General features: G+C 33.5%; 1 protein-coding gene across 1 annotated transcript in view; it reads left to right on the top strand.

Annotated features, from left to right (window-relative positions):
• LOC119083559 (transcriptional activator cubitus interruptus) overlaps positions 1 to 7,728 on the top strand; it is a 61,699-nt gene extending 53,971 nt beyond the window's left edge. The window contains exons 6-8 of the mRNA XM_037193278.1: positions 1,526 to 1,690; positions 1,761 to 2,174; positions 2,231 to 7,728. Of these exons, the coding sequence (XP_037049173.1) occupies positions 1,526 to 1,690; positions 1,761 to 2,174; positions 2,231 to 4,222 (2,571 nt within the window). The 3' untranslated portion in view covers positions 4,223 to 7,728. The remainder of the gene's footprint in view (positions 1 to 1,525; positions 1,691 to 1,760; positions 2,175 to 2,230) is intronic.
• The last annotated feature ends 9,061 nt before the right edge of the window (positions 7,729 to 16,789 follow it).

The following is a 16,789-nucleotide window of genomic DNA, read 5'->3' as shown; positions in this document are numbered from 1 at the left end:
TTCAAAGAGATCAAAAGATTCCGGATTCGGTTGTTTTATGTCTTACGGCATATATTTCGTCTCCATTAGACAGACATATTCATTTAATCAGGGCTTACTTTAGAGAATTTTAATTCTGAAAATTCCGAAAATTCTCTAAAGTAAGCCCTGCATTTAATCACTTAATCAGAATAGATTAAGATTGGCTCATCTAGTATGTGTATATTACGTAGATGGAAGCACGGGGTTTCAGTGGGTTTCGAACATTTAGTTTTTTCATGTTGCAGATATTGCAGTGTCCAAGATGTGACATATTTGCAAGGTATTGGGCTTTTTCACAAAGTATAATCAGCGTAACCTTCGTAAAAACAATCTTGAATCTGACAAGAGCACGTGTGCCAACGTGTAAAAAACAAATGTTCGAAACCCACTGCTGAACCGTGGCGATCCGCTTGTCAAACGGCCAGTACATAAACAAATTCCATAACCTATCGGTAAACTAAAAAATATCACAGTTCTGTTCCATTACAACGTCTGAGTCTGTTTTGTTTATGATTTTGATACTTTTTTTTAATGTTCGCAGCGACCGGAGCACATGAACTTGAATAATTTTGAAAAATGTTGAAAAATTTGAAAAATTCAAAAAATTTGAAAAATTTAAAAATACTAAATTTAGGAAAAAAGTTTGAGGTGAGCAGAACTTACCAAAAGCGAACAAATTTGTTCTACCATACACGTCCACACACACACACACACACAGTTAAAGGTGTTATTATATGGGGCTTACATGGGAACTTTGAGGAGCCCTAGCTCCCAAACGAGGCCCATTCCCCCCATTTTTTTTTTCTGAAATGTCTTAGAATGACGACTAGAATCTACTCCCAAAATTTCAAGAAATTGTAAAGAAGACTTTAGGAGATAGGCCTCTAACTGGAAACACGGACGGACGGACGGAACCACAAAGTGACGTAGGATTTTTTCATTTCGTTTAAAGCACTGTAAGAGACCAAAATGTATGGAGATAAGGCTTCTTTGAAGATTTATTGCGTGGCCAAATTTTAAGCTGCAAGAACGTGTGATAGCTCGTTAAACTCGTACGAACGCCTAGTTTTTTTTAAGCTAGTTTGGAGTCATTTGGATCTGAATTGTAGAACTTCGATATTTGCTGTATATATGGTTCTGCAGTCTACGACAAAAAATTTTTTTTTTAATTTTTTCTAGTTATAGGACTTGCGTCACGGGCGCTATGCTAACGCGCGCCTATGATTTTGTCGTGTTTGGTATCAATCGAAATGTATACTAACATATTTGGCTGTAAAATATCCATTTATATTTATATATAGATAAATATAGCGGTATATAGTGATTTTAATAAATTTGACTTCGTAATAGGGCTGTGAACCTTCCTGTAACCTTTTTTTTTAGATAATACAGAGATGAAAAGATGCAGTGTAGTTTCAAGATGTATGGCTTTTTTTAGGTCCATCCTTAAATATATTTAAAATTAAAATTATAAAAACATTAATTGTGACTGTTTCATTTTTAGTTTGAAGGCTGTTATAAGGCATATTCACGTCTTGAAAATCTGAAGACACATCTTCGTTCCCATACCGGAGAAAAGCCGTATACTTGCGAATATCCTGGCTGTAGTAAAGCATTTAGCAATGCATCGGATCGGGCCAAGCATCAAAATCGTACACACAGCAATGAGGTTATTTTATTTTTGATCATAGGTCGGTGTCCAGATCGTGTGTAAAAGTAATTTATTTTGTTTGTCATAGAAACCGTATGTATGCAAAGCTCCTGGCTGCACGAAAAGGTATACCGATCCAAGTTCATTGCGTAAACATGTCAAGACCGTGCATGGAGCAGAGTTTTATGCAAACAAAAAACACAAAGGTACACCGAATGATGGTAGTGAGGATGGTGGAAATGGCGGTCTGGACTCGTCGCCGCGCAGTGAGGATATGCATAGTGGAAAAACTGCAAGTCTATCCAGTCCTAGTATTAAATCCGAATCGGATGCTAATTCACCGGGACAGCCAATGGTTAACAGTCCTATGGGCGTTTCGCAATTAGCAAATGGAATGCACGAAGATTATGATTGTGTTCCATCCGTTGCAAGTGCTCAATACGGTACCAGTGTGTCAGCTATTGACGATCCTGCTTGGCCATATGAAGACGAAGACGTTGAGGTACGACAAATTTTTTTTCGTTTCTAGAGCTCCTTCGACGAATTTTGTTCTTTCAGGTTGCCGATCTTCCAGTAGTGTTACGTGCAATGGTTAGTTGGGGTCCAAGTACTGGTGGACTATCTAATGGTGTATCGGAACGTAATTCACGCAACCGTTTCCGTGGACGGCTTCAAGCCAAGGGAATGTCAGCGTTGTCCAACATTCCGGAGGTGAATCGACGGAACATTGCCATCGGTGAACTGAACCGGCGAATCGTTGACATGAAAATGGAGCCTGGTCCAACCATTCTGCCCTCACCAATGTGTCAAGCGAAATCTGTTCAAAGTACGAGTGAGCTACAGACGCGACTTCAACCACCACAAATAGGTGGAAGTTTTTCTAACCGCCGTGATAGTTCTAATTCCAATGCAAGCAGCTTTTACTGTAGCATGAAATCGGCAGATATGAGCAGACGAAGTAGCCAAACGTCGCAATTGTCGACAATGCGCCCAAGTTACACAACTTCCTCTTTTTACGATCCGATATCACCGGGCAGCTCAAGACGTTCGAGCCAATTGTCAACTATAACAAATGGAGGACAGAGTTTGGCACCGCCGCCGTCTTCACATCTAATCACCACCCATCTACAGCGACTGGAGTCATCCATGTCACATGGAGTAGGTACAATAAACTTATCCAACTCGGACAGACGAATGTCAGAACCGGTTACTCGAAGAACTGATTGCCCGTCAATTTCTCCAACTCCTCGCCCACGTTCAACAACACCGAAATCTGGTATTCAAAATACCCTTAGTGGAACATCCACAACAGCTGTAACATCGGATCTTCATCCGAATCAAGAAGTTGTGCTAGACGAAGTCGAAGAGGACGAAATGGTGGAAAATAAACTGGTCATACCCGATGAAATGCTTCAGTATCTAAACGAAGTCGCAGATGGTGATGTAAAAAGCAATCAAAATGCAACAATCAAATCTGACACACCAAATGACCAGTGTCATCTAGCTTGGCGCAATCCAACACTAACATATCCATTATCGAGTCCTGGAATACCTTCAAGTCCTGCATCACAAATTCCAATTAGTCCAATGTCGCATCAAATGATGCACAGTCCAGGCATATCACTGCCTTCAGCGATGCCAACAAATGGACCTTACACACCGTCACAATTATGTTCGAATAACAGCAATTCGATCTCAACCTGGAATGAAACAAAAGATCAGATAGCCAATCAACCTTTGCAACAACATCGACAAATACAGCACCTAGATCAGCGTACGACCACTAATCATTCAAACCTGAACACGCTATACACTCCAAATTATCACGGCCAATATGGTTCAAGACTATTGCAAAATTGCCAGCAGAATGGACTGCTCCAGCAAAGAGATGACACCAACAACACTTCCTACGTGATCGAAAACTGCCAACAGCCAATAAACTATTACCAAATGCAAGTCCACCAGCAGCAAAATCTTCAACAGCAATTTGTCAATGCACAAATGGGTCGATACAATCAAAGTGTAATGATTAATCGCTCCAGTTTGGTACAATGTACGCGGGCGCAAAGCCATTGCCATCGAAATGATGAAAGTGCTGCGAATTGTTGTAAATTAGGGCAACAAGTATTATCTTTAAACGAGATTCAATGCGGAGACATAAGCCAATCTCAATTATCACCAGCTGTTCATACGCAGCAACAACAGCAACAATCACCAGCCGCTCACTCAAACAACCAGCCAAATTGCAACAATACGCAAATGCAACAACAGTCGCGGCAACAGCCAAGTATGGAAAACTGTGCTCACAACGATGGTTGCATGCATCATTCTGGCATGCGACAAGACACATATCAGCGTACATTAGAATACGTCCAAAATTGTCAAAATTGGACGGAAAACTCTGAAACAGTGAGCAGTAGCACTCATCCATCGTCTAACTTAGTAATAAATGACATGACAACTTCATTGAATTCGCTTTGGGAAGAAAATCGCGTCTTTCAGATAAGTTCTCTGTACGAAGAAAATCGCGTTTTTCAATTGAATCAGTAATTTTTTTTCTTTCTTAAGTATGCATTTTCCTTTCGTTTTACTCGTTCGACTGAATTAATGTGATGGGTTTGTTTGTTCAGGGCAAATATTTAAAAGAAAACCTGCAGAGAAAGGAAATGCAGTGTGTTGACAATTTATTGGATATCAGTAAAATTGTATACGGGTGGGTAGGCTCAATATTCGCTTATTTTCACAGGCTGAAAGTCGGTGAGCCGTTTCAGATATAGAAGCATCCATAACAATGAAAGCTGGAATGTGCGATTTTTACATGGACAAAACAAAACCAAATCTATTAAAAAGCGTTTCCTAGATGGTTGTACTTTAGAACTAATAGATGCGTTAGCCTTTAAAATTTTCCAGCCGACAAAAGAAACTTCTTGCGGCGCAAGGGCGATCCTTATGAGATCTTAGGGAAAATGTCATTCGGCCAAAAGGGTCGATATAGGGAGAGGACAAGGTCGAATAAATGTCACAAAGCCAGGTATTACCAGGTATTAGCGACCGAAATAACTTTCTTTATTTTATCTGAATTCCTATGAACTAGTTAAACGACTTAAAGCTAAAGCTGTCACTCTTAACCTACTTGGCAACCTTAATCTAAATTTGCGTTCCTAAAACTATAGTTGGCAACCTTAACCTAAACTTGCATTCTTAAAACTATTGTGGCCGAATGTTTCACTTTTCACTTCACCGATTTAATGCGCATTTTATAAATAATAGATAACGTTGGGTACCTTTGGGATGTGGAATTGATGTAGCAAACGGGCAACCACGTGTTGGCAGGGGCAAGTAGATAATCGGGTCCAGACGGTTAACTCAAAATAATCAGGAACTGACAGTTGTCTTTATTGGAATTGAATTCGGGGAAAACACTTTCAGATGGAAATACTTTCGGATTTAATCACTTTCGCCAAAAGAATGAATAAAAAATGATGGCGTCAAAGTCCTTTTTTATCACCCTTCTCAATCAAAAATAATTTGTCTGTACATTGGAATTGTTCGAAATAATTAGGCTTAAAGAGCATCGATCACTATTCGATCATACCGACACTTTTTCTTTGCACTGCATGGCCGCTGATTTACTTTCGTTATGCAAAATCACTTAGTGTAACTAGAATTAATTGTAAAGCAACGTGTCTGTTCTTTCGAACGGATTAGCTCAAGACTGACTCTGAAATCGACTAGGCCGATCACACAATTATGAAACGTCGGTTATGAAATCAATAATCGGTGCGTCCCAATTAATTCAACACCTTCGCGCCAACATTTAAGCTAGATTTTTGTTACAGTATTCCTCTTACGATCTATGGTCTTACGTATGGTTGCTAAAATTTATTTATTTTGTTTTATTTCTTTAATATATGTATTTGCTTTCATTTTTTCTACAGGAGAAAGCGTTCTCTTCACGCACTAAAACTCCTTCAAATCGTTATAAAAGTTCACTTAGGGCTAAACTTATTTGCTAACGAACTGCCACTAGTGCAGTGCTATTTCTCCTAACTTACGATCGCTAATCCTGTACGATAAATTAATTGCATTCAATCGAAGGGGAAGAGAAAAGAGAATCTTAGAATGCGACGATGTACTGTCGTCACATTATAATTTGTTCGAAAAAAAAAATCCGTTTGCTTGCAGGAGAATATTTTCGTCTTCTAATAATGTTAGAAAAACACTTATGGCAATTTACGGAAGTGCCAGTGCAACTGGTCAAAATTGATTTTGAAAATTTCAAACGACAATATAAAATCAGATACAAATCCAATTCATTCGCTTTCTTCGTAGACTACACCTTTCTTTATGAGCTCTATCGATTAAAAATACAAAACTCATCATTTGTCGTCTCCTTCTATTATGAGCTTGTAGTAAGAAAGTAAAAACAATCGAAAATAGTAGACTACGTTGGATGCTGCGAAAGTAATTCATTACACAAGGACACAATTTTGTGATACGAGCGAACTCACGAGTGTGTTTTTGAGCAACAAGCTTCGTAACAGTTAATTTCGACAATTGTAGAGTTTGTATATCCGAGCCGAAGGCGAGGTATACAACTACACTTGTCGAAATTAACTGTTTCGAAGCACGTTGCTCAAAGACACACGAGTGAGTATGCGAGTTTCACGAAATTGTGTCTTCAACAAAAAGATAAAGTGAAAGCAAGGCAAATTTTACTTGAAAGAACTGTCAATTTGAAATAAACCCCAAATATCCCTAGTGTAATGGATAATGGCTGGTAAACAGCCGTGTAATAGTCAATTTTCGCATGGGACAGGCAATAAAATAATATGACTCGCGAATGAACAATTTTGTTTAACCAATTTAACATGGCTGAAATTACACTCACCCAACTACAAAATACGTGCAAGGTAGTTGTCAACAATTCAGAAATATGTAAATATGATGTGTACAATTGTGTTTGATCGTAGCAGGGCCGACCCAAAGTGGTCACCGAAGTAATGAAGTACATAGTAGCATCCAATGTATTCTGTTTTACCACCTGACAGCAGGGCCGTAGCTAGAAGGATTTCTCAGGGTGGGCCAAAGATGAGCAAAAGTACGACAAAAATATTTTTATATTGTACACTAAGAAAAATGAAATTTCGGATGTACAAAATCTACATTTTAGACGTACATTCTACGTACTAGACGTAGTGATGTACGTCTAAGATGAAAAATGTACAGATAAGACGTTAAATGTACGGATACCTCAACCATTGGTCTCATCGTCGAAATGTACGTTTTAGCCGTAGCAGGATTTACGTTTAAGACGTAGGATAATGTTCATGTAAGACGTACAATAATGTTTTGTTTGGTGTTGATGTCAAAAGTTATTTCTGAATTGTTTCACAGAAAAGGACAATTCGTTCATTTCAATTAATTGATAATTATTGTATTGCTCGTCTGATAATATTTATTTACTAATCTGTTGTCGTGTACGACCAATGTTTAAAAAAATTTCGACTCAAAGATGTAACGTGATTTTAACGTTCATTTTAATATTACCGCGAAAAAGCAACTTCCTGCCAATAGAACCATTAGATATCGATCAAATTAATCCGTGGTTATTGACACTTCAATCCAAGAAAAAGAGGTTCGCATGACGCGTAGGAAAAGGAATTCTATTATTTAATTTTGAGCTTTATACTTTCACAAGTTTCTGATCGAATCGGAGTTGCCATTGCCAACCAACAAGCCCGAATCCGACATCAAAAAAAAAACGATGATCGAATTCCGACTTGTGTTGCGGCTAAAAAATCGGATCTATTTTTGATTAAAACCTTTAATCTCTTGGAGCCTAAAAAAACATAAGTACTGCAATAACATCCGACCTTAACAACTCTACCTTACTATAAAATTTCAGAACAAGAATACAAATTTGGATTTGGTCTCACCAGTCATTATTGCCTGAAAAGTACTCAGCTTTTCTAGCTCAATAGCTACAGTTACATACAGCCTGGGACAGTAAAAAAAGTGCATTTTTATTCTATACGTGTTTCATCGATTTCAGCTGTTTTGCCATTGTAATTTGCATTGTTAAAACAGCTGAAATCGATAAACACGAAGTCATAAAAATGCACTTTTTTGACTGTCCTTGGCTGTAATAAAATATCCAAAAATACCGAGAACTGTATGATCATGTGTTCTAGATGAAACTGTACCTTATATTTTTGAAGGAACATGTGGCAGAAATTTCATAAATTATCAATAATAGTACATTTCGTACTTAGGACCAACAGTCTTTTTTAACGTGTGAGAGGTTTCCAGAAAGAGCCGCTAAAAAAGACATTTAGTCCGTGGTACGAATAATATTTTTCATATCCGACGGAGAAAAAGTGCAACGAAGTCGCACTTCTTTGGTCATAGATATGAAAAAATATTTTTTAAAGTTTGAAAACTCGACTTCTTTTGGGAGCCTAAAATTCGATGTTTAATCATTAAAAAATATTTGCCTGAATGTTGCTACTAAGTCTCAACCGTACATCCTTTTTCAACTATGTTGTTAAGAATTTTACATTCTTCTTAATTCGTCGGTTGGCCGCTGCATCGATGGTTCTACTTGCACTGGAGGGATACTCTCCCCAACACGCATGTGCCAGTACATCTACTTGAGAAAAACTCGTTACTTAGGGCATGTTGCCCGTTCAGTAGTTGTGTTTATTATGTACAATTGCCCTATATTTATACCCCGAATCACGGGTATCATGATTGTTTTCAATTCAATTGCATACTTGATTTGCTATTTTCTTAGAGTGAAATCACTCGCCAAACTCTTCATAATATTTTCGACATATGTTTAAAAGGAAATGACAAACAAAAGAACTCTTTTATCCGTTCGACATTTTTTTGCGCGTAAAATTGAAGAAAAAAACCTGTTTTTCGCACTTGGCAGGGTGGGTAATGCCCACCTTTGCCCGTTAGTAGCCCCGGGCCTGACCTGACACATGCGAAAGTTAACTTTCTCATGAAAATTCGCGAAAACGTAACCGAAAATATTCCATATGTAATTTTCATTTTGCTATGTATATATTGCTATGTAATGTTCAAATTTCGCATGGGAAAGTTAGTAATTTTTCAAAAATGATAAGATTAATAATATCATGGAGTACTTATAACTAAATGCACATCGACTTCTCTTACAAATTACACAGTGCGGTGTCCCAGTCTTTAAAAACTTTTGAGAATTTATCGTTATATAGATTTCTTTAATTATTCTTGGGTAAATTATTTTATAGAAATAAATGTATTCGTCTTTAATTACATTTGCGCTTTATAAGTACTTTCAAAATTGTTTGACATAATTAAAATAAACCTGTGATCGATGGGCAATAACCGATTAAAAAAAGGACCGTAAAGAATTACATATTAACGAAAGAAAATATTAAGATCTGATCCATAAGCAGGCTCAATATAATGCATCGTTTCATTGCTTTTGTCATCTGAATGTATCCTGATGTTTATTGAAATACATATTTCTTACAAACTAATTAAGTTAAAGTATGTTTCACATTGTGTCAAATATATAGAATAAGTCTAGATTTAAGAGAAGATTAATTGAATTAAAATTCAAAGGTAAATACCTAAATGCTAAATGAGAGAAACAGAAATAGACAGGGGGCATTTGTTATTTTGCTTGTATGAGAATATTTTGGTCAAAGTAATGATGAGGATATTTTAGTCATTAAATAATCACCTTCAGTACAAAATTACATCAAAAATTGAACATTGCGCGACGCTTTACGGAGAAGTAATTTGAGGACGCCAGCTTTTTTGGACAAACAATAACCGTGGATTTACATAGCAACGTAAAAGTGACAGATGCAATGTTTTTTAAATACTGCAACCCGAAATTTCATTCATAAAATTAAAATTATGAATGAAATTTCGAGTTGCCGTATGAGAAAATTTTTGCATCTGTCACTTTTACGTTGCTATGTAAATCCACGGTAACAATAACAATAATGCCCCGTCAAAAATGGCGACCATTGTGAATGCATACACATGGACAAGTAAATTTTCTATTTATTTTTAATTTTTATTCTAAAAGTGCGTCAGGATGTATATCTTATTACTGCAATCCGTAGATCTAATTTGTAGGAACCTAACGACATTGAGCTGGAAAAAATTGTTTCACTGTACAACACGATGCACGACGACAAACATTGTATGTTCCGCTTGCAGGTTAAGCACGTGTTTGTTGTGTAGTGGATGACATTTGTCGTCGAACAGCGCGTTGAAAGATGAACAAATTTTATCCAGCTGAATGTCGTTAGCTTCCTACAAATTAGATCTACGGATTGCAGTAATAAAATATACATCCTGACGCACTTGTAGAATAAAAATCGAAAATAAATACAACATTGACTTGTCCATGTGTATGCATTCGCAATGGTCGCCATTTTTGACGGGGCAATATTGTTGGGAATTATTCTTATTGTTGGACATTATCGTTTTTGTCCAAAAAATCTGGGCGTCCTCTATTGAAGGACTGGGTTAATCGTTTACTTTTTTTGTTCACGTAAAATCGAGTTGCCAACTAAAAAAAAAACAAATATGTTTCACAACAGTGAAAAATAGTACGTCTTTGTAAAGCGTCGCGCAATGTTCTCATCGAAGGTGATTATTGTTGATGAGTTTTGTATTTTATATCGATAGAGCTCGAAAAATAAGGTGAAACGTACGAGAAAGGCAAATAAATAATTAATAAACGTTTTTTTTTTTGAACAAATGCCCCTATCTAAAATATTGATTACGAAAAATTTACGGCGAATCAGTATTTTTATATTTTCATTTTACTTTGTTTTTAATTTTTTCTGTCGTCTACTTTATAGAATTTTAATAGATTATTATTTTAGTAGCATTGTAATGATTTAAAAAGGACTATACTGAGGAGAACCGTTAAATTGCATTGAAGATATCGTTTTATTAGAGTTATTTTAGCATCTTTTTTATACATTTCCTACTGTCGACTTAATAATAAATCGATTGAATGAATGAATCGCAATTTTATTGTCTACTATGCTCTAGCCGACATACATAATAAAGCACAAATACAAAGAAAAATAAGTAAAAATATCACAAAACTGGAAGACCTTTGTCAACAACCGGAAGCAAAAATTCAAAAAACCAAACAGCAAGTAAAATTACAAGCACAATAAGCAATTGATAAGTCAATAAGTAAACCTCAAGTAAATAATAAAAAGAACTAAAAAATACAACAGAATCTCAAGGTTTCAAGCGCGAATTGTCAGGAAAAGCGGCATTGTCAAAAATTAATTCAGAAACAAAATACGAAAAACAATCAAAAAGAAAAGGTCAAAGTTAGATTTAGCCGCCTCGTTGGGTCCCAATATGTATATCCGCCATGAAGTCGACGCATTCAGATCAGCAGGCGGCAAAGGTATTGAATATCGAGTCGTCGAGCTCCAGAACCTCCCGTCGGAAGCTGTTTGATGGTAAAGTGGGGTCGACGTGGGCTGCTGCCAGGTTGAAAAGTCGACATGCAAAATTGAACGGCGAGTAGCTTGAGTAAGCGCGTCTATGGACACCGAGGCGAATCAGTGAAGGATTCCGTAAGGATCGTGAGCCATCGAACAAAGTTATTCTATCCCGAAGCACTTGAGAATTCACTTTACCAGTCAATACATCATGAATGAAAAAAACTGATGCATTAGCTCGACGTCGTGCCAAAGATTGAAGATTTAATTCGGCGCATCTGTCAGCATACGGGCAAGCATACGGGCGTAAACGAAAACTTTCTTCATTAGGGTCAACTTGGCGGTTGTGATTGGCGTATAGTACGAACTGACGTTGTTCACTTTCTAGCATTTGAATGTGGGTGTCGTAGTGAGGTAGCCAAACTGGACAGGCAAATTCGAGGTGGGAACGGACGACCGAGTTGTATAGCATTTTGGCCGTATCGACGTTAAAGCGGCCATAGCATTGACGTTTGATGAATGATAACATTGACTGTCCTTTCTTTGATGCCAGCTCGTGATGAACGTTGAATGAAAAATCGGCTCTGTAATTAACGCCGAGATCTTTGGTGCTGTAAACTCTTTTAAGCGGTTTGCCGTTTATGTTATAGTCAGCCAAAATTGGTGATCGCTTGCGAGTAAGTGTCATTATTTTACATTTGTCTTCGTTCAGTTCAAAACCGTTTCGACGGCACCATTCGAAGAAATTGTCTATAGACGTTTGAAGCATGTGGGTGTCGGCGGGAGTGGTGATTTTGTTGTGGGCTATCTTCTTATCGTCGGCAAAGTTCAGTCCTATAGTAGAGGTAAGTTCATCATCTGCGTCATTGAAAAATACCAGGAAGAAGGTCGGACCAATAATTGAACCTTGGCCTACACCGGAATGAACTTCAATTACGACGGACATGCTGGAATTGATCTTCACAACTTGTTTACGATTCCGGAAAAATGATCGTAGCCATAGCAGCATGCGGTTGCTCAATCGATATTTATCGGCAGCTAGTTTAAATATTAGAAGAACGTAGCTTATGACGTCGAACGCTTCCAAATTCCATGAAATTTTAACTGTATGTATGAAATGCTAATCAAACCATATATCCAAAATTTCATGCGATTCTGAGACAAAAAATTTTTAATTTTACTTTTTTGGCCATACATTATGACCAAAAAATGGCATTATTACAAAAATGTAAAAAAAATTCTCTCCAAATTCCATGAAATTTTAACTGTATGTATGAAATGCTAATCAAACCATATATCCAAAATTTCATGTGATTCTGAGACAAAAAATTTTTAATTTTACTTTTTTGGCCATACATTATGACCAAAAAATGGCATTATTACAAAAATTTAAAAAAAAATTCTCTCCAAATTCCATGAAATTTTAACTGTATGTATGAAATGCTAATCAAACCATATATCCAAAATTTCATGCGATTCTGAGACAAAAAATTTTTAATTTTACTTTTTTGGCCATATATTATGACCAAAAAATGGCATTATTACAAAAAATTTAAAAAAAATTCTCTCCAAATTTCATGAAATTTTAACTGTATGTATGAAATGCTAATCAAACCATATATCCAAAATTTCATGCGATTCTGAGACAAAAAATTTTTAATTTTACTTTTTTGGCCATACATTATGACCAAAAAATGGCATTATTACAAAAATTTAAAAAAAAATTCTCTCCAAATTCCATGAAATTTTAACTGTATGTATGAAATGCTAATCAAACCATATATCCAAAATTTCATGCGATTCTGAGACAAAAAATTTTTAATTTTACTTTTTTGGCCATACATTATGACCAAAAAATGGCATTATTACAAAAATTTAAAAAAAATTCTCTCCAAATTCCATGAAATTTTAACTGTATGTATGAAATGCTAATCAAACCATATATCCAAAATTTCATGCGATTCTGAGACAAAAAATTTTTAATTTTACTTTTTTGACCATACATTATGACCAAAAAATGGCATTATTACAAAAATTTAAAAAAAAATTCTCTCCAAATTCCATGAAATTTTAACTGTATGTATGAAATGCTAATCAAACCATATATCCAAAATTTCATGCGATTCTGAGACAAAAAATTTTTAATTTTACTTTTTTGGCCATACATTATGACCAAAAAATGGCATTATTACAAAAATTTAAAAAAAATTCTCTCCAAATTTCATGAAATTTTAGCTGTATGTATGAAATGCTAATCAAACCATATATCCAAAATTTCATGCGATTCTGAGACAAAAAATTTTTAATTTTACTTTTTTGACCATACATTATGACCAAAAAATGGCATTATTACAAAAATTTAAAAAAAATTCTCTCCAAATTCCATGAAATTTTAACTGTATGTATGAAATGCTAATCAAACCATATATCCAAAATTTCATGCGATTCTGAGACAAAAAATTTTTAATTTTACTTTTTTGACCATACATTATGACCAAAAAATGGCATTATTACAAAAATTAAAAAAAAATTCTCTCCAAATTCCATGAAATTTTTACTGTATGTATGAAATGCTAATCAAACCATATATCCAAAATTTCATGTGATTCTGAGACAAAAAATTTTTAATTTTACTTTTTTGACCATACATTATGACCAAAAAATGGCATTATTACAAAAATTTAAAAAAAATTCTCTCCAAATTCCATGAAATTTTAACTGTATGTATGAAATGCTAATCAAACCATATATCCAAAATTTCATGTGATTCTGAGACAAAAAATTTTTAATTTTACTTTTTTGACCATACATTATGACCAAAAAATGGCATTATTACAAAAATTTAAAAAAAATTCTCTCCAAATTCCATGAAATTTTAACTGTATGTATGAAATGCTAATCAAACCATATATCCAAAATTTCATGTGATTCTGAGAAAAAAAAATTTTTAATTTTACTTTTTTGACCATACATTATGACCAAAAAATGGCAATATTACAAAAATTTAAAAAAAATTCTCTCCAAATTCCATGAAATTTTAACTGTATGTATGAAATGCTAATCAAACCATATATCCAAAATTTCATGTGATTCTGAGACAAAAAATTTTTAATTTTACTTTTTTGACCATACATTATGACCAAAAAATGGCATTATTACAAAAATTTAAAAAAAATTCTCTCCAAATTCCATGAAATTTTAACTGTATGTATGAAATGCTAATCAAACCATATATCCAAAATTTCATGTGATTCTGAGAAAAAAAAATTTTTAATTTTACTTTTTTGACCATACATTATGACCAAAAAAAGGCATTATTACAAAAATTTAAAAAAAATTCTCTCCAAATTCCATGAAATTTTAACTGTATGTATGAAATGCTAATCAAACCATATATCCAAAATTTCATGCGATTCTGAGACAAAAAATTTTTAATTTTACTTTTTTGACCATACATTATGACCAAAAAATGGCAATATTACAAAAATATAAAAAAAAATCTCTCCAAATTCCATGAAATTTTAACTGTATGTATGAAATGCTAATCAAACCATATATCCAAAATTTCATGCGATTCTGAGACAAAAAATTTTTAATTTTACTTTTTTGACCATACATTATGACCAAAAAATGGCATTATTACAAAAATTTAAAAAAAATTCTCTCCAAATTCCATGAAATTTTAACTGTATGTATGAAATGCTAATCAAACCATATATCCAAAATTTCATGTGATTCTGAGAAAAAAAAATTTTTAATTTTACTTTTTTGACCATACATTATGACCAAAAAAAGGCATTATTACAAAAATTTAAAAAAAATTCTCTCCAAATTCCATGAAATTTTAACTGTATGTATGAAATGCTAATCAAACCATATATCCAAAATTTCATGTGATTCTGAGACAAAAAATTTTTAATTTTACTTTTTTGACCATACATTATGACCAAAAAATGGCAATATTACAAAAATATAAAAAAAAATCTCTCCAAATTCCATGAAATTTTAACTGTATGTATGAAATGCTAATCAAACCATATATCCAAAATTTCATGTGATTCTGAGAAAAAAAAATTTTTAATTTTACTTTTTTGACCATACATTATGACCAAAAAAAGGCATTATTACAAAAATTTAAAAAAAATTCTCTCCAAATTCCATGAAATTTTAACTGTATGTATGAAATGCTAATCAAACCATATATCCAAAATTTCATGCGATTCTGAGACAAAAAATTTTTAATTTTACTTTTTTGACCATACATTATGACCAAAAATTGGCATTATTACAAAAATTTAAAAAAAATTCTCTCCAAATTCCATGAAATTTTAACTGTATGTATGAAATGCTAATCAAACCATATATCCAAAATTTCATGCGATTCTGAGACAAAAAATTTTTAATTTTACTTTTTTGACCATACATTATGACCAAAAAATGGCATTATTACAAAAATTTAAAAAAAATTCTCTCCAAATTCCATGAAATTTTAACTGTATGTATGAAATGCTAATCAAACCATATATCCAAAATTTCATGTGATTCTGAGAAAAAAAAATTTTTAATTTTACTTTTTTGACCATACATTATGACCAAAAAAAGGCATTATTACAAAAATTTAAAAAAAATTCTCTCCAAATTCCATGAAATTTTAACTGTATGTATGAAATGCTAATCAAACCATATATCCAAAATTTCATGTGATTCTGAGACAAAAAATTTTTAATTTTACTTTTTTGACCATACATTATGACCAAAAAATGGCAATATTACAAAAATATAAAAAAAAATCTCTCCAAATTCCATGAAATTTTAACTGTATGTATGAAATGCTAATCAAACCATATATCCAAAATTTCATGTGATTCTGAGAAAAAAAAATTTTTAATTTTACTTTTTTGACCATACATTATGACCAAAAAAAGGCATTATTACAAAAATTTAAAAAAAATTCTCTCCAAATTCCATGAAATTTTAACTGTATGTATGAAATGCTAATCAAACCATATATCCAAAATTTCATGCGATTCTGAGACAAAAAATTTTTAATTTTACTTTTTTGACCATACATTATGACCAAAAATTGGCATTATTACAAAAATTTAAAAAAAATTCTCTCCAAATTCCATGAAATTTTAACTGTATGTATGAAATGCTAATCAAACCATATATCCAAAATTTCATGCGATTCTGAGACAAAAAATTTTTAATTTTACTTTTTTGACCATACATTATGACCAAAAAATGGCATTATTACAAAAATTTAAAAAAAATTCTCTCCAAATTCCATGAAATTTTAACTGTATGTATGAAATGCTAATCAAACCATATATCCAAAATTTCATGTGATTCTGAGACAAAAAATTTTTAATTTTACTTTTTTGACCATACATTATGACCAAAAAATGGCATTATTACAAAAATTTAAAAAAAATTCTCTCCAAATTCCATGAAATTTTAACTGTATGTATGAAATGCTAATCAAACCATATATCCAAAATTCATGCGATTCTGAGACAAAAAATTTTTAATTTTACTTTATTTATTTTATTTTACTAAATTTTTTACTAAACTAACTTTAAAATGCTGCAGCTTTTCCAAAATCGCGTTCTGCGATCTGAAATTGTCGGCCGAG

This window comes from Bradysia coprophila, unplaced genomic scaffold (assembly GCF_014529535.1).
Source record: "Bradysia coprophila strain Holo2 unplaced genomic scaffold, BU_Bcop_v1 contig_70, whole genome shotgun sequence".
Taxonomy (NCBI): Eukaryota; Metazoa; Arthropoda; class Insecta; order Diptera; family Sciaridae; genus Bradysia; species Bradysia coprophila.
Note: the sequence above shows the minus strand (reverse complement) of the source record. Positions and strands in the feature narration are given on the sequence as shown.